The sequence below is a fragment of the Chrysochloris asiatica genome, unplaced genomic scaffold (assembly GCF_000296735.1).
Source record: "Chrysochloris asiatica unplaced genomic scaffold, ChrAsi1.0 scaffold00086, whole genome shotgun sequence".
Taxonomy (NCBI): Eukaryota; Metazoa; Chordata; class Mammalia; order Afrosoricida; family Chrysochloridae; genus Chrysochloris; species Chrysochloris asiatica.
Genome location: NW_006408604.1, coordinates 2,943,026 through 2,961,767, shown reverse-complemented (window position 1 = coordinate 2,961,767; position 18,742 = coordinate 2,943,026). Strand labels below are relative to the sequence as shown.

At 36.3% G+C, this 18,742-nt stretch overlaps 2 protein-coding genes across 2 annotated transcripts in view; one reads left to right on the top strand and one right to left on the bottom strand.

Annotated features, from left to right (window-relative positions):
- PLCZ1 (phospholipase C, zeta 1) overlaps nt 1-6,536 on the bottom strand; it is a 104,191-nt gene extending 97,655 nt beyond the window's left edge. The window contains exons 1-2 of the mRNA XM_006866060.1: nt 6,471-6,536; nt 4,863-5,018 (exon numbers count right to left, since the gene is read on the bottom strand). Coding sequence (XP_006866122.1) covers nt 4,863-5,018; nt 6,471-6,536 — 222 coding nt within the window. The remainder of the gene's footprint in view (nt 1-4,862; nt 5,019-6,470) is intronic.
- A 424-nt stretch (nt 6,537-6,960) lies between these two features.
- CAPZA3 (capping protein (actin filament) muscle Z-line, alpha 3) lies at nt 6,961-8,034 on the top strand. The gene has a single exon (XM_006866017.1). It carries the CDS (start codon nt 7,118-7,120, stop codon nt 8,015-8,017), a length of 900 nt encoding a protein of 299 aa, XP_006866079.1. The 5' UTR covers nt 6,961-7,117; the 3' UTR covers nt 8,018-8,034.
- Nucleotides 8,035-18,742: the final 10,708 nt, after the last annotated feature.

Here is an 18,742-nt window from a genome sequence, read left to right as displayed (position 1 = left end):
TCATTGTGATATGAGATATGAGCAAATTATATCAATATTCTTATCCTCAATTATTATTATGTGTAACAAGATATGCTAATAAGCCCCTTGAATATTTACTTATATCATATGTGAGAAATCATAATCTATCACCAAGAATATGGCAGATGATGAATAAATGGCATTATTTATATGGCTTCTGTACCCAAGACAAAAATAAGTGGGATTTGTTCCCATATGCCATTTAAGCTTTGACTGTCAATAAGATTACTCCGGAAGAGTTTGTAAAGTCAGAGGAAAGAAAATAAACCCAATTTTAAGAGGAGGAGACCATCACAGAACAGATGAAAAGAATAGTCAGAGATTTAAAAGGGGAGCTAGGAGACAGCAATGTCATTGAAATCAGAAAGACAGAATTTTAAGTAAAGTGAGATAAATAAAATGAGTAAAGAGACTAGCCAGTGATTTTAATATTTTAGGGAGCCCTGGTAGTGTAGGTAGTTATGAGTTGGGCTACTAACTGCAAGCAGTAGTAATCTATCACCTGCTCCGAGCGCGAAAGATGAGACGTTCTGCTGTCGTCAAGATTTACAGTCCCGGACATGCTATATAAGGTCACTGTGAGTTGAAACTGACTCCACAGCACACAATCAACCACGAGGCATAAAAAAGTTATCAAGATAGGTGTGACGGCAAAATTATTTGCAATGGGAAGAAGTGGAGAAAGAAATATAAAGGGTCCTTTCAGGCAAATTATATGTCAAATGAGAGAATATATTTAGAAGAGGATTTGACGCTCTTTATTTTCAGAGACAAAATGTTTAGATTATGAAGGACCAGTTGAGATACGACCATAAATTTAAGGCGCATCCAAACAGAAAATTGTGTAATTAGATGAGTATGTAAGGGACCGAATTGATGTGAGTTTGTAGATCAGAGGTAGCATAAGAATAATCAGCTTTTTCTCTTTGTCTTCTAATTGCCAATGCATTTTGCACTGTTGCCAGATTATTTATCCAAAAAATACATTGATACTATCTTTTCAAAAAAATATCAATAGTTACCTAATTTCATAGTCGACATTCGAATTTCCATCCTCTGGCATACATTTGTTACTCTTTCTCACTACTCCTCTTCATGTATTTTATACTCCAGACTTCCGTTGAATTACCTTCTATTCTCCAAACATGCCTTGTACTTAACTCTACACATATTGCTTCTCACTCTTCAAGACCCAGCAAGAAGCCCACCTCCACCATGATATGTCTATAAAAGTCCAAGTCAAATAGAAAATACTTTCTGTCTTGCAGATTCCTTGTTAGTATTATGATACTTAACATAGCCATCTTATAAATTTTCATTTCTTTGTATTTCTTTTCCTCCTTACTTTATTTTATTTATAAATGTATAAATTATTTATCTGTGAATAAATAATATTTATCCTATTTTATTCAGTTTTTTACAACCCACAGTTCCTAAAAGGGTGCTTTGCACATACAGTAGATTTAATAATAGTTGTTAAGTGCACAGGGAATTTGAAGACTTAAAGTCCTATAATAACATCAGGAGTCCTGGTGTGGCACTGTGGGTTAATGAGCCAGACTGCAAAGCTGTTTGAACTGCAAGATCAGCGCTTCAAGCTCACCAGCTACTCCCCGGAAATCCTATACAGGGTCACTATGGGTAAGAACTGACTTGACGGCACTTTACAACAACATAGTAACATCAGTTCTTGAAATGATGTAGGATACCATTTTTATGCTCAATCAACAATCAAAACTGTAATCTAAGATTAATTATGAGCATTGAAATGGTCCATAATGCTTCTTATATTTTAAATTGAAGACAATGATAAAAGCACATTAAATTTGGCAAAGGGATAAAACAACTTAGGGAACTGCTGCTCAAGAATGATTCAATAATTAATTTTGTAGAAAGAAGTTGTGAGTGTGTACATTGTTAACGTCATAAAGTTATATGGTCTTTTCTGAAATTTTATAGGCAAATAAATTCTGGTCAAAGATTTTTTTGAACACAGATCCTTAGGAAATTAATAATTTAAAGCCGGTTCCTATATGTTTGAAACAACTGTTATTCATGAGGACCTACTGATAGTGAGTACTTTCACACATATTTTATTTAGGACTCAGAACAACACTGTGACATAACTGTATTAATATCCCCATTTTGCAGGTTCAGAAATATGATCAGAGAGATTTTTTGGCTTGCCAAGTACTACTCAGCTAGAATCTAATAGAGCTAAAAATCTCTAAGTTCATTTATCTTGCCAATAATAATATCCCTGAGACAGGATGATTTTAGTCATTAAAGTAAAATTCATTAGGGCTCATTTTATTTACTCTAGCAGAAGTGTACTGATAAAATGTGGAAAGATTAGCAACAGAAGATGAAGCAAAGGCCTGGATGCGCCTAAAATTCAGTTAGCCGATATATCTTCCTTAAGCATTCTATTTTATTAAAATTTTAAAGTATAACAGGACTTTAGCCCAAGGAAACAAAAATATTATCTATTTATTTGACCTGTTGTTTTAGATGCTATGAAATCAAATCCAACTCTTAACAACTCCATTTCACAAAGCAGAATTGCTGGGTGGTTTCCAACTACCAGCTTTTCAGTTAGCAACTGAGTACTTAACCATTATGTCACCAGGGTAATTATTTTAATGTTAAGAATTGTTCATCATGACCATCAGCCTTGCTTACATGTAAATACACTTGAGTCATTTTTACAAAATTTTTGAAATAATCTAAGCAATCTTTGCCTCTCTAATTTTTATAATTAACAATGTTTGCACAGCCTTTCCAAAAAGGTTTTGCTAAATAAAGCAGACCTTTCAGGCCCGCTCATGTCCAAATAATCATAAACTCCAATTAATTTCTGTACTTGTTATAAATATTGAACATTCTGCCAAATTATTTTAAATCTGGCATATATTTCATTCACTTCCATTTCAAACAATATCTCTATTTTGAGGGGGAATCAAAGAAACTTGATAATCACCAAGTAATACTTAAAATATTTCATATTACTATCCCTATATTGGGTTGAAGGAATCCTGATGGTACAGAGTAAGTTAAGCATTGGGCTGCTAACCAAAAGGTCGCTGTTTCTAACCCACTAGCCTCTCCAGCAGAGAGAGATGAGCAGCATGCTTCCACAAAGATTTATAGTCCTGGAAACACTATGGAGAGTAGTTTTATTATGTCCTTTAGGGAGGGTCACTATGAGTCTGAATTGAATCGAATCAACAGCATTGGATTTATATTATGTTGAGTGTGGATTTCATTAAATTTGGAAGCACATAGCTGTTTTTCCTTGAATACCTTTGGTATTCACAAAAACGTGTGTTCTTTAAATGCAGTATTATAATGAATCCGTTAAAATTTTGATTAACTTGTAGCAGCCTACGCTGCTTGTATTCACAGGAATATCCCTGAAACTCTAGATTTTTGACTCCAGCCTCTTGAGAAATACAATTTTCCTTTTTTTTTATACCTCCTGTTAGTTATGTGTAAACTTAGTTAGCTAAATCTTCTGAGAAAGTGGTTGTTGTGATCCAATTCATTCTTCATGTGTTTCTTGTGTTTCTGCATGTCTTCTGAAGAGAAGCACAAATTGTCCCTCTTTAGAGCTATCTTTTCAAGGATATTTGCATAGCCAACAGTCTTGGGGGAGTTAGTACCTCCCTCCAGAACAGAGAACATATTTGTCTACTATTCAATAATAAAGAATGGCACTGTAGGATAAGAACTGGACTTCTAACCACTGGTCACTCCTTGGAAACTCTATTAGGGTTGCTACGAGTTGAAACCTACTCAAAAGCACTTAGCAACAACACTAAATAGTAAAGAGGATGACCTCCTTCAGGGCAAATATCAAATAGACCTACTGTCAAGCATACAAGATTTGGGGTCCTTTAACTTGAGGCTTCTTTTCTCTAACATAACCTGTTGCGTGTGTGGGAGTCACCTGACCTTCCTCAGCTCATCCTTTGCAATTTTGAATGTGGGGAATTGTCTTTTAGCTCTAACCCAGATGCTTTCCTTTCTATCAATATCCATGAAACTAAAGTAGGCTAATTTGTTAGCTTGCAAGCAGGGTAAAATCTCTGATCCTTCATAGTCTGTGATGGTCATAACTGCTTCAACATAGACTAGGAATCCAACTACCCACTCCTCAGAAGCCAAAATTATATTCAGGTTATCTCTCTTCATAACTATCTAGACTGTTCGCTCTAACATTCTTACCTGATTATCCAAGAAATGTGCCAACTTCCTACTCAAAAACTCAGCCAACATACTTGGCTTTTTTCTCATTTTATTCATGATTCTTCCCTCTGTCCTCTACTCACAGAACTGAGCCAGTTTCCCTTTCAGCTAGTCCTTCTTTAGGCAAAGAAATCTTTGGGCACAATTTTCTCTCTTAGAATGAATACAACATTTTCTTAAGTTTATCCATTGCTCAAGTTTATTGCTACTATCCATGTTGATATAATTATATTACTTGTATATACTGTATGAAGGGACTTCAAAAAGCTTATGGAAAAATTCCATTTTATTTCAGTTTTATTTTTCCACAAACTTTTTGAATCTTCTCATATGTTCTTATATATTAAACTGATTGTCCTAAAGTGATAAACATTTTCTATATAATTTTGTCAAGAATTATTTTCACCTCCTAGATAAATTATCTCCAAATTTATTTCAGATATATTTAACATTAAGTGCTTTAATTCTTAAAAGGTTAATTTTTCATATATATTTTCTATAGAAACCATACAAAGTCCAAATGGATACTGATATTTACTGACAGTGGTTTAAGTTCTACTTAGGATACGGGTGGGAGGCAGATTTAATCTCACCTTAAAAATATATTTCACATGAGTAATGTCACATTGGATGTCTAATTTTCCAAGTAATTTCACAGTTTTTTGTAGGTTAATTTTTCCACCTCTAAACTCATCATGAATCTTCAGTAAAAACCATGTATGATGCACAAAAAAGAAGTTAAGGAAATTCTCATAATTAATGATTAAGTATTGTAAATGCTTAAAATAATGTTTGATTTCTCTTTAGTCTTCAAAATATATTTATATTCTTAAAGGTATATATTTTGTGAACAAATTAAATGACAAGATAATTTAAATGTAAATAATATTGAAGACAAACATAAAATTAGGTAGTTACCATGCTATAATAAATAAAATATAGAAGAAAAGAATATGGATTTTTAAAATTAAGAAATAAAATAATGTCTTGGAAAATACATGAAAACATTATTACCCTCTATTTCCTTATGGCATGGCCATGGGAAGTAGCAAAACTCCCAGAATCCCCATAATTGACCTCTCTCAGCCTCAGTTCTTCAACTGAAAAATGAATATATTAACATGGTGCTGTTGGGTAAACACTGAACAATAAGGTTGGTTTGCACCATACGTAGGCAATTCAAAGTGACCAGCTGTTTCTCAGAAACCCTATACGGGGTTGCTATTAGTCAGAACCAACTTGATGACACCTAACAATAGCAACAAAATCTTAGAAAAGATGGATCACTAAATAAATCTTTAATATATCATTGAACTGCTTTTACTACTGAGTTTTCAATAAATAATAAACATTATGGATATAATTATTATCACTATGATATATATTATTGCTATTACACTGAAAGATGTTCCATTCCAGCTATACATGTATCAAAAAAACCCAGCATTTTGATAGCCATCAAAAGGGAGTTAACAATACTATTATGGTGAGCTTACATCTAATGTAACAAAGAAAACTAAAGTAATCTAATTTACTTATTATTTAAAACAAACTACAAAACTTAAAACATCTCAATTTGAAAGGCTAAGGCTCAGATGAAATAGGATCATCTATAGAAAGTCATGAAATATGTAGGTAAAAATTGTTCAAATATCTATCCAGTTTTAGACAGAACTATTGTGAAGCTCTTAAATTTGATAGTTATGACTTAATGTAGCAAAACTTGTTTTTCTAAGAAAAAGATACAGGAAGCTAGGGAAACTCAGAAAAGCTCAAGACAGATGTGGAAGGAAGTAATCTGTACTTAAATGAAAGGGACTTAAGTTCAGAACTCTCCCAAAATAATAAGAAAAAAAAAATCTAGTGAAAGGAGTCGGTCAAGAGAGCGAGCAGATAGGAGAACAGAAAGGACTTTGGAGTGGATATTTGTTCTCAATACTCTCATGACTTGTTATGCCAGTTTTCGTCACTATGAAGTCTCTTCCCATTAGATGTTGTTACAGACTCCAAATATGGTTAACTCTGCTCTCTTGCAGGAATGAGATTTCTTGATAATCTTCTACTGTTGCCACTGCCACCTCTTTTCTAGAATGAAAACAGAGAACACACTGTGGTTGCCTTTGTTCTTTGGACCTAGCTCACTATGAAGTCCCACAGAACCAATACAAGAGAAACAGATCTTCAATGCCTGCCCTTCACACTTTCTGACTCCTAGGTTTGGCCACCTCAAAATTCAAATGTTTATAGATACAGCATGCTGCTGACATTTTCCCCCATGAACTGCCATTGTATCTCATTTTATTTTCACTTTGTTTGTTTGTTTGTTTAAACCCTTCTAACCTTTCATCAAAATGGCCTTCCAGTGGGTTTGGGGAAAATATTCTGAGAGTCTGAGTACAAATCAATTCCCGAATGATCCCTTAAGGTGCAAAACGCTGTCAAATGCTCTCATGGAGCTCCAGGCTGCTTTTCTCAATATCTTACAAGATATAGCACACAGAAACACATCACTTTTGAAGAAGTCTGCTCAGGAAGGTTAGCTTTTAAAGTCTTCAAAACACGTTTAGCTGGCTGGCTGGGACCATGATGTCAGGTGACTGTCATTTTTTTTCCTTTTGGTGTGAGCACCCATTGTGATATCATCAAAAGTTCTAACCCTCATAGCACAAGCTTCTTTATTATGTAATCAGGAGACTCACAGCCTGCCAAACTACCTGCTTTGATGGTTAAGCACAATAATCTTAAACTTGAATGTTTAACACCTGATAAGAAAGGTGTCTCATGGAATGTTTTCTCATTCCCTTGAACACTCTTTATTTCAGAAGCTTTGCTTCTGTTGCAAGCAAACATGTCACTTAAAGTGCTAAGCAAGAAAGATAAAGAAAGAATGATTCGCAGACTGCTAATACAGGCTCCTCCCGGGGAATTTGTAAATGCCTTCGATGATCTCTGTCTGCTTATCCGTGATGAAAAGCTTATGCAACTTCAAGGTGAGTGTGCAGGCCACCAACACTGCCAAAAATATTCAGTACCACTCTGTATCGATGGCAATCCAGTACTCTTATCTCACCACAATGAAGTGGGTAACTACCGATTTTTTGACTACCAAAGCAAACTTTCTTTCAAATTTGATTTACTTCAAAATCAATTAAAAGACATCCAAAGTCACGGTATCATTCAGAATGAGACAGAATACCTAAGAACTGTCGTTCTGTGTGCCTTGAAACTGTATGTGAGTGATCACTTTCCAAATGGAAACTGCAATGTGCTGAGAAAAACTGTGAAAAAGAAGGAGTTCTTGATAGCCTGCATTGAAGATCACAACTACCAATCAGGTGATTACTGGAATGGTCTTTGGAAATCCACATGGATTTTCCAAATAAATCCATTTCTGACCCAAGTAACAGGAAGAATTTTTGTGCAAGCTCACTACTTCAGGTGTGTCAATCTTCATGTTGAAATCTCCAAGGACCTGAAAGAAAGCTTGGAAGTAGTTAACCAAGCTCAACTGGCTCTAAGTTTTGCTAGGCTTGTGGAAGAACAAGAGAATAAATTTCAAGTTGCAGTCTTAGAAGAATTACAGGAGTTATCTAATGAAGCCTTGAGGAAAATTCTACGAAGAGATCTTCCAGTGACCCGCACTCATATCGATTGGCAGAGGATACTCTCTGACTTGAATCTGGTGATGTATCCTAAATTAGGATATGTCATTTATTCAAGAAGTGTGTTATGCAACTGGATAATATAAAGAATTGCTCCTGGTAATTGCCTTAACCTGGTTTGATTGTGTTTCAGGGGAATGGCTTTTTACTTTCCTGAAGTTGAAAAGGCACTTGCAATACCTATGATTCAACAAATGCAAATTTGATAGGTAAAAGTATAAAACATAATTTAACTTCTTGTTGTTAAATGCAGTCAAGTTGGTTCCGACTCTTAGTGACCCTGTATAAGTTTCCAAGGAGCCGACCTTGCGGTCTAGTGCTTTATGCCACAGCGCCACAACACAACTCCCCTCTGAAATATGTTGTTGTTGTTAGGTGCCGTGGAGTCGGTTCCGACTCATAGCGACCCTGCACAGGGTTTCCAAGGCTGTTAATCTTTACGGGAGCAGAATGCCTCATGTTTCTCCCGCGGAGCAGCTGGTAGTTTCGAACTGCTGACCTTGCAGTTCGCAGCCCGATTCGTAACCACTAGTGGTGGCCAAAGTTAAGGTTAGGTGTCTGTTTGTTATATGTGTAAATGTTGATCTTTCAGATGCTTCCAGAATAAGATTCAATCACTTATGGTAAAATTGCCGAGGCATTATGCTTCGGATCTAGCACAAAGTTTAAAACATGATATTTCTGAATATGCAAGTCACATATATGAAGGGGCCTCAAAAAGTTCATATGAAAACAGAAATTAAAAACTGAAGTTTCTCCATAATTTTTTGAAGGCTCTGCCTACAAATTGTGGTGAGCAGTTAAAGGATAAAGTGTTTTGTCTTCTTTCCATCCAATTTTGTGGAATTGTTTTAATTATTAATAGCATGCAGTATAGAAAAATCTGTATCGTAATCTTTTTACATATATCACATATTGTGAACATTCCCCATGTGCCATAGGCTGGGTTTTCTAAAGGGGCAAAAACAGTTAAGCATACATATATAAATATATAGAGAAAGATTTACTTCAAGGAATAGCTCATGCACTTGTGGAGGTTGACAAGTCCCAAAACAAGTGGGCCAAGTATCAAATTGGTGGCTTCTCCTGACTCGTTTGATTGCAGGGTCTGTTTGGGAGGTTGGGCAGCAGCTTGCCGGTTTATGCCACAGCACCACACCAGAACTCCCCTCTGAAATACAGTGGTGGCCAAAGTTAAGGTTGGGTCTCTGCAAATCCCAAAATCTACAAGTCAGATGACAGGCTCACACCCCAAGAACCAAAAGTCAGAGGATTACAAGTCAGATGCAGTATTGAGAGAGGGGGTAAGTGTTGGCAAAGCATCCATATATACTAGGTTAAGACCATACCCCTAAAGAAACTCCCCTTTCAACTGACTGACTGCTCATCTCAGATCACAGACGGAATAATCATTACATAATACGCGCCAAACCACTGAGAGTTATGGCCTAGCCAATATGAACAGAAGTTTAACCTTACAATCCACTTCTTGTCTTCTTGGTACCTGCACATATCTTCTTACACACAAATAATCTCTTAAGTAAAAACAATAATAAAGTCATACTGTGCTTAACGTGATATAACTAAAACTAACATAAGTACAACCAAAAATACACTGTTATTGTTAAGTGTCATTGTGTTGTTGCCTACTCATAGCAACCCTGTATAGGGTTTCCTAGAAATGTCTGGTGGGTTTGAACCACTGACCTTGTGGTTAGCAGTTCAGTACTTATCCTACAGTGCCACATGAGGACTCCAAAAATGTTAATAGCCCCATTTAAATCATATATTTTCTGATTAATGTAATAAGAAAAGGAAGAAAACAAAGATATTTGTTGTATGTATGTATGCACACACACATGCATGTAAAACAAAATAAGGAATACTAAAAAAAAAAAAAAAAAGTTATCAACTGGTCACATGTTGTAGCTGATATTTAGAACTACCTTCTTCCACCACCCATTCTGTATTTTTCCACAACAAGCATCTCAGCTGGTTATGATCCTTTGTCTGGTTGAGTGACCCAATACTTTGCCTGGTGGGGTGACCCAAACTTGAAGTGTCTGGAACATTAGTAGTTATATCATGATTTGGCTGCTGTAATTTTCCATTGCCTTTAATCAAAGGGAATGGTAACACTTAGATGTCCTAAAAGATATCCTGTATTTCAGATGTACTCATCTTTGCTTTCATAATACAATATCAATTCCATTTCCTCTTAGTAATCAGAGTCAGCCACATCAGTCAGTAGAGTAAGTCCCTTTTTTTTGCCTGTTGATCCAGAGGCATAAGGAGTTCAAAGTGGCTGGATAGCATTCTTAGCTTCCACTCCAATGGAACCAGTTTTGTTTTTCCTGGCAGCAGCATTTATCCCTTTAGAACTAAGACCCATACACCCACAGAGAATAAAGTCAAGGGGATAGGAAGCAAAAATTTTTCTTGTGGGACACTATGGGTGATAGTGTCTACCACACTGATTTCTGAAACCATGAATTCTGGCTAATAGAGAAGCACCATCATATGTTGGGTGCTAGTTTACAGAATATAGAACCTCCTGGAGAATATTGCCCCAAACTTAAAATGTTTTTTCATCTTTTGTTGTTGTAAAGTACCATCGAGTCAGTTCTGACTCATAGCAACCCTGAACAGGGTTTCCAAGGCTGTAAATCTTTACAGGAGCAGAAAGCCTCGTCTTTCTCCCGCAGAGCAGCTGGTAGTTTGGAACTGCTAACCTTGAGGTTCACAGCCCGATTTGTAACAACTACTCTACCACTTGTCATCTAGCTGGTGCCTAATTGTGTCTCTAGAAGGCCATTCCATCATTCTATCAAGTCAGTTGCTTCAGGATGATGAGAAACATGGTAAACATGGTAAGAGCCACATCTTAAATCCAACCAAATTCCATAAGCATGGACCAATCGCCATGGTTCATTTGCTGGGACCTGAGTTCCTTTATCTGAGGCAATTCTGATTGGGATACCATGAAGGTGTATAAGACTTTCTGTGAATCACTGATAGTAGTTTTGGCAGAAGCATTACCTTCAGGAAAGGCAAACACATATAGAAAATAAGCATGTATCCTAGTAAAAGCAAAACACTGCCCTCTCCATGGTCCAATGTAACAAACCTGACACAGGGATGGCTAATCACTTCTAGGAATGCTGCCATATTGAGGACTCAGTGTTGTGGGCACTCAGCAGTGACTATAACCAAGTCAACCTTGATCAATGCATAACCTCTATCCCTGCAACCATGACCATGAGAAATGACAGGAGTTGCTGGGGAAAGAGAACTTGTCTTCTGGACACTCTTAGGGTGATTCTTTGGGTCCAACCCAATAAATCAACTCAAGCATGCCAATTTCTCTAAGCCTTTTTATACCTTCTTCTACAGGATACCAAGGCTGCTCTACCATTTCAATGTGATTTAATGTAGACCAATACTTAATCCAATGCTTCGGTAACCAATTAAAGAAACTAACAGATTCTTTTGTAACCTCTCAAGCTTAAACAATGAATGAAGAATCTTTGCATAAGGGAGGGGCCATATCAATTAAGTCAGACTGATGCAACTTAATATTTCTTGAACCCGTATCGATAGAGTCATCCAAATCCAATGTAATGTTTCTTATACCATTATCCTACATCCTTAATAGCCTTTCCATTCATATTTTCAAGATTTCTGTTGGACATATTAGAAAAGTCAAGCAGTGCTTTTGGAGTGTGGCCTACCTACTCCTGGGTCACACTTCATATTTCACCACTTGGGTTCACTTACACTTAAGTCTAGTTATGTTGGTGCAAAAATCAGTGGTGAGAGTGGGTTCTGAGACATTTAGCAATGCCATGTACGATTAGTAGTGCTTTGCTACAAAATTGTAGTGGCCTGTGCTGTGATTCACCACTAGGGACCTGCCAGAGACTCCAACTAGCCACTGACTCCAAATAGCGATCTCTGTCACTGACACTGAAAGTAACATTTAATCAACTAGATTATATGGCCCAAGTGGCAGAGTGGCTTGCACAGCAACATCCCAGGTACCACACTAGTCCATATCATAAAAGCTCTTCAGGCATGGCTAGGCTAATCTCATCAGATATAGGGTGGAAGAGACAATGGTTTTGCTGGGAGGATGGCTTGTAAGACAAAGATGGAGCAATCTCTTCATATGGCTTCAGATGCAAGTGAGAAGGCTGGTGCTGTTGGTAGGAGTGAATCAATGGAATTTAGGGACTCTGTCTCCAGCTTCCTGACTACTTACCTGCATGTCCTCTTCTAAGTTCTAGGATCCCATTTCGAACCAATCAATGTCTTCACTTTAACTTGGGAATTCAATTGGCACTGTAAATTAGTCAGTCTTATGATAAAAATCTGGAGTGGAGTTTTAGTATTATCAGCTCTATTACTACAAGAAATGAAGCTTTGTTTCAGAGCATAAGTGACAATCTTAAAGTCATGAATACAGCACTTATCAGGAGCTCTGGGTGCATATTAGTTATGAGTCGGGCTGCTAGCATCAAAGTCAGCAGTTCGAACCTACTAGCCGTTCCATAGAGAAAGATGAGACTTTCTGCTTCCGTAAAGATTTACAGCCTTGGAAACCCTATGCAGGGTCACTTTGAGTAGGAACCTACTCAGTGGCCCACAACCACCATAATACAGGACTTAAGATGTGGCTCTGAAGCTTTGAACTTATCCCTTTCTTTCAGCACTTTGTCTAGTGAAAGTAGAACCGTTCGACCAGTTTCCTTATACTTCTCATTCTGACAAAATTGTAGAAAAATATTAAACATACAATCACATAGAGCCTTGTGTATCACAAAGAGCAGATCTGCTAATGGTGATATTGTAACCTCACACCAGGGATTAACAAGGCCCTCTTTGCTACTGGAGGTAGAGATATCAATGCCTATAAAACTAGCTGAACTTGAGAACCAATTCCAAAAAACACATCCTCATGATTTTGTTCCTCTAACACCACTTTAAGTATTAAATTTCAGTCTGGACTCTCTAGAGGAGCAAAACAAGTGAAGTGTATATATAAAATTATTCTTGGAGACAGATTCATTTCAGGGAAATGGCTAACACTATTGTAGAGGCTGGAAAACTGAGGGTCAGATATCAAGCTGGAGGCTTCTCCTCCCTCATGTGTTTACATGGGTCTGACAAACCCAAACTCTTCAGATCAGACTGCAGGCTTCTGGCTCAAATCCAAAAAAAAAGATGTCAGAAGATAACAAGTTGGGTAGAGAGAGGGCAAACTTTGTCAGAACATCCATAAACAGGTTTATCTTGGAAATATTGCAGTTTGAGTCCCAGACCACTCCAATAAAGTGAGTCACATGAAATTTTTGGTTTTCCAGTGCATATAAAAGTAATGTTGACACTAGATTATAATCTATTAAATGTGCAATGGCATTACAGAAAAGTTTGAAATATTGTGAGAATTAACCAAAACGTAACACAGAGACACAAGTGAGCACATGCTATTGGAAAAATGGCACCGATAGACTTGCTTGGTACAAGGTTGTCATAGACCTTCAATTTAAAAATAAATTTAATACATTTGAAGCTCAGTAAAGTGATGTGCAATAAAATGAGGTATGCCTGTATATTGGATTCAGGCCACATTCACAAGGGAACTCCCCTTTGTACTGATTGATTGCTTACAAAATACAGTGTGATTCCGTAACATCTGATAAACACTGAGAAACATAGCATAGCCAAGTTGATACCTAACCTTAACCATCATACGATGTCACTAAAAACTCCTTGAACACATACTTTTAATTATTTACATAATGTTCATACTATAGATACACTGACAACCCTAGAGAACAAGACGTCTCTCTATTCATCTATAAAATTTTAGCATTTTACTTCTGCTGTTAATTATGCTACTGTGAGCCACTTTTGTACATAATGCTTTTGTCCACATTTTGAATTAGATCCTTTAAGATGTTGTTGTTGTTAAGATTGTTGTTGTAAAGTGCTGCCAAGTGATTCTGACCCATAGCAACACTGTATAGGGTTTTCCAAGGAGTGACTGGTGAGCTTGAACCACCGACTTTGTGGTTCAAACTGACCTTGTAGTCTAGTGCATAGATTCCCTAAAATTACATATTGAGAGGATATGACCATATTATGCTCTTAATACATATTATCAAATTGTTTTCCAAAAATATTTTGACAATTTATACTCCCATCATTAGCTCACCACATTTATTTTAGTAATACTAAATAGCTTCATTTTCTTTTCTTTTGATAGACAATAAACAAAACATACTCTCAAAGTGATACAAAACAAACCAAGGGTATTTTATTAATTTCTGCCACACTGTATCACAACTACCTTCACCTCAAAATTTATCTGTAATTATTTCCTTTACTTGGAGACTGGCATATCCAGGAAAATCCACAGCTACAACCTCCTTTATTATGCCTTTCTTCATGTATATATGCATATACACACACATACACACCTACACTTATACATATGCTATGAATGTACATGCATGTACACATATACACAGTACACACAAAATGTTTCAGATCCTGAGTAGTCAATGTGATATGCCACAAAGATAACTTTTTTGAATATTCCATTGTTGTCCTTGCCTCATTCTCCATTTCCCCAACTGAATGTATGCTCCATCAAAATGGGGATCTTGCCTATATCTATACCCAGTACCTACTACATTTTTGTCTCTCATATAAATAGATACTCAATATATAATTAATTACCATGAACAACAAAGATATAAGACATGATAGTTTTAACTGACCTGCTGAGATTTTATAAAGCATCAACACCTACTGTACCCTTAGGAACAATGTATTACAATGCAGATTCACAGTATTGACACTGTAACCCCTTCTTCCAAGACAATTAGTTGATTTCATTCTGAAATGGTCATTGCTTCTTCCCACTCTGATGAAAATGTTTGTTCTTTTCCTACTCCAAATGAAGAATGATTTCTCCTCCAAAAGTCATATATATATACATATTTATATATAACAACAATATATACTTAAAAGATCTTCATAAAAGATTTTCTAGGCTCCCCACTGTGGACTGGACCAGAGGACTAGCTGAATGATTACAACATGGTTTACTCATGCAGAGGCCCCTGAGAGGGTACACATTCTTCAACTCCCCACTATCTCAAGATGAATCTTTGAAATTCTGGAGCCTGTCCTATTAAAAAACTTACCTTGAAGCTCATTGGGTTTCATCTTTCCTTCTTTGATCCAACCTTTATCACAATGTACAACACCTTATTATTCCCTTCTACTTATTACCCAGTTCTGGGGATAATAAGACAAATAGTTCTCTCAGTTGTCTTTATCTTAGTTGTCTTTATCTCAGTTCCCACTATCCTGTATCTTGTCAGATATTCCCAAGTTTATGGCTGTATCTTCCCACCCATAGTAAAATTTTAATTAATCAGTGTGAAAAATACTTCCAGGTTACTATCAATCAGTCAATTTTAAGCCATATTGTTGATTTATATCACTTTTTCATGTTTGCACATATCATGGCACACCTCTTAGTTTGTAACCCTTTTCTTAGGATAATTTCTGCTTTCTAGGATTTACTACCATGCCTAAGAATGATTTGCCAGCCTGTTGTTATGTGTTGTTAAGTTGGTTTCAACTCACCCTGTATAGTATGTCCAAGGAGTGGCTGGTGAACTTGAACTGCTGACATTGTGGTTCAAACTCACCAGCCACACACACCATGAGAACAACAACAGCAATATATGTATATATCAGACCCATCAGTCTATCTTTGGAAACCCTATACAGCCGATTCTAGTGAAATCTATCTCAACTCTGATTCAGTCACTGGTCTCGCACTTCTGATGAGCAATCAAATTATTCTTCTCTGTGAACTTCTTTTTCTTTCTTCATGATGTTTTCTTTTTTCTAAAATTTTCCAATTTAGTTAAACTCTACTTCATCATTCCTTCATTTTCTCTTCTCTAAGAAAGCAAATGCTTTCAAAAAACATCCTACAGCTTCCTTTCTTTGCACTTAAAGAGGTATTGATCAGTGTTCTTTTTTCAAATAGTCTCAAGAAGTGTCTGATCCTTTTTAAGACTAAGTGTTCCTCCTGGGAGCTAGATCCTAAATTCTACTGTCATGCAGACTCTTCATCCAGCAATTGCCTTTTTCTTTCTTGGCTCTTCACTTTATCTTGTCTTGGCTCTTTTCTTTACCAGAAACATACTCAGTTCCCACTATCCAAATGAATCATCCCTACAAATTCCTCAGGTCTTTTCACAACCAAACTTTTCATAAAATTTTATATTTTTAATTTTTCTACTTCCTTCTCATATGACTTGTTCTTAAAAGAATAGATTTAATTAAAATTACTGTGTTCTAGACACTCAACCAAGCAATTTTTCCTACCTCATCTATTCCTTATAAGAATCATACAGCTGGGAATTATTGTCTTTTACAGTTTAGGAAACTATGAATATTTTCAAATAATGCAGCCAAATTAACACAGCTAGTAAGTGACAGAATTGGGATTCCCATTTAACTCTGTCACACCTAAAAATTCATTTTCTTTATACTATATCATTCTGCCTCAACGCTGTACCTCCAGCTTCCAGTCCAACAATCTAGTTAAAATCTATTCTCAAAACATTTTCCAGTTATGTACTTATTAATTCTAATGATCTTCTCTCAGTTGTCTTTATCTTAGGCATTTCTGCAACATAGAACTCGATTATTTTATCCTGAAACACTATATTTCTTCAGTTGTACCTGCATATTAGTCTACTCCCTTTATAATTTATTTTCCCCTCTTCCACTGCACGCTACAATTTAACATAGTATTCCCCCAAACTTCAGTTCTCCATCCAACTCTTACTTTATCACCTGCATATGCTAAGTTCTTTCAAGCAACCACCCCATTCTATAAAATATTTATCAGATGTAATATAAAACGAAACCTTCAGTAGTCACTATTTATGGCCTATTATGAAGTAGCTCTTCCAATTTCTTTTTAATAGCACAGTGTATCTTTTTCTCTTTCACTTGGCTTCCAGACATCTATTTTTCAAATTGTCATTAGATTTGTCATGCAGAACTATATCCTAAGATACAACCTTGATCTGCTCTGTAACCCTTCATCCAATTCACAATTAAATAAATAAATAAATAATAGATACAACCTTGACCATACTACTAGAATATATTTGCATAAACACATTCCCAGTTCAACTTAAACCTTCAAGAATGTTCTGCCTTGTCATTGTTTTACGTCACACTTGCTCTGCTTCTAGTTCTCCAAGGTTCTGTAAATGGAAACAAGTCATCCATTCAGTGATAGATGGCTCTGGTAGCGTAGTGGTTACAAATCGGGCTGTGAACCTTAAGGCCAGCAGTTCGAAATTACCAGCTGCTCCGCGGGAGAAAGATGAGGCTTTCTACTCCCATAAAGATTTACACCCTCGGAAACCCTGTACAGGGTCTCTATGGGTCGGAACCTACTCGGCGGCACTTAACAACAACAAATCAGCCAAACTTAATTTTTGAACTCCAGTTACACATTTCCAACAACGTTCTAGTCCAAGTCATGCAGGGTGAAATAAAGAACTAAGATATTCTTATCTGATCCTCTGTCCTTCAAGCAAATTACTCTTTCTAAATCTTCCTTTTCTGCTCTTGGAAATACTATCTTGCCATTAACTAAAAGTAAAAACTTCAGGCATCCTTAACTTATTTTCCTATTTTTAAATCCAATTAGTTATTGAAAACTTTCATTTCTATCCCTACAAGAATTTTCCTTGCTTATTACCTTATTACCTTTGCTACTTTAGTTCTAATTGTTACTGTTTCACACTTACCAAGTTTATAACTGATTTTCTTGACTTAGTTTATTTAAAAAAAAAAAAAATTCCAACCTCTTCTAAATAGTGCTACCAAATTAATTTTCATAAACATCAACTCATTACTCACTGTTATCAGTCACAATCTTAATCAAACACTTTTAGAAAATACAAATGGCTTAGGGTGAACATTTCACATGCCTTTCCTTAGCATTGCAAGTTCTTCTATAATCTGAGTGCCCCCTATATCTTCTATATATCTACGTTGGCCACACAAGATTTTCACTACCTTTACCTTTCTTTGCAACAGAAATACTCTCTATATTTTCTAAGTGTGGACACATTTTTATCTCTAATTCTGCCTTAATTCTTGGGTACCCGACTGAGAATATTAGATATGTGTGTTTGCTCCATCTCTCTTTCTCTCTCTTTCTTGTTTCTCTTAGTAAGTGAAAGGGAAGATTCTATTCATTCATCTGCAGCATAGTAGAAAGCTATGAAACTTTAAGTCAGAATACCTAAATACAAGTCCTAAACATGCCAATTACATATTTTGTCACATTATTGTTGTTAAGTACAATAGAGTGGTTTCCAACTCATGACCACCCTGTATAGGGTTTCCCAGGAGCAGCTGGTAGGTTTGAATTGCTGACCTTGTGGTTAGCATTCTAGTATTTATCCTACAGTGCTGCACCAGTTTAAACATCATGGTCATGATGTGCTGTGGATTTGGTTCTGCCTTATAGTGACCCTGTACAGGGTTTCCAAGGCTGTAAATCTTTACGGGAGCAGAAAGCCTCATCTTTCTCCCACGGAACAGCTGGTAGTTTTGAACTGATGACCTTGAGGTTCGCAGCTCGATTCGTAACCACTATGCTACCAGAGCTCCTTATAGTAATTATGGGTGATGCGAATTATTTTTTTGAATTATTTTGTTATTGAGCTACAAGATGGCCTCAGGAGATAGTT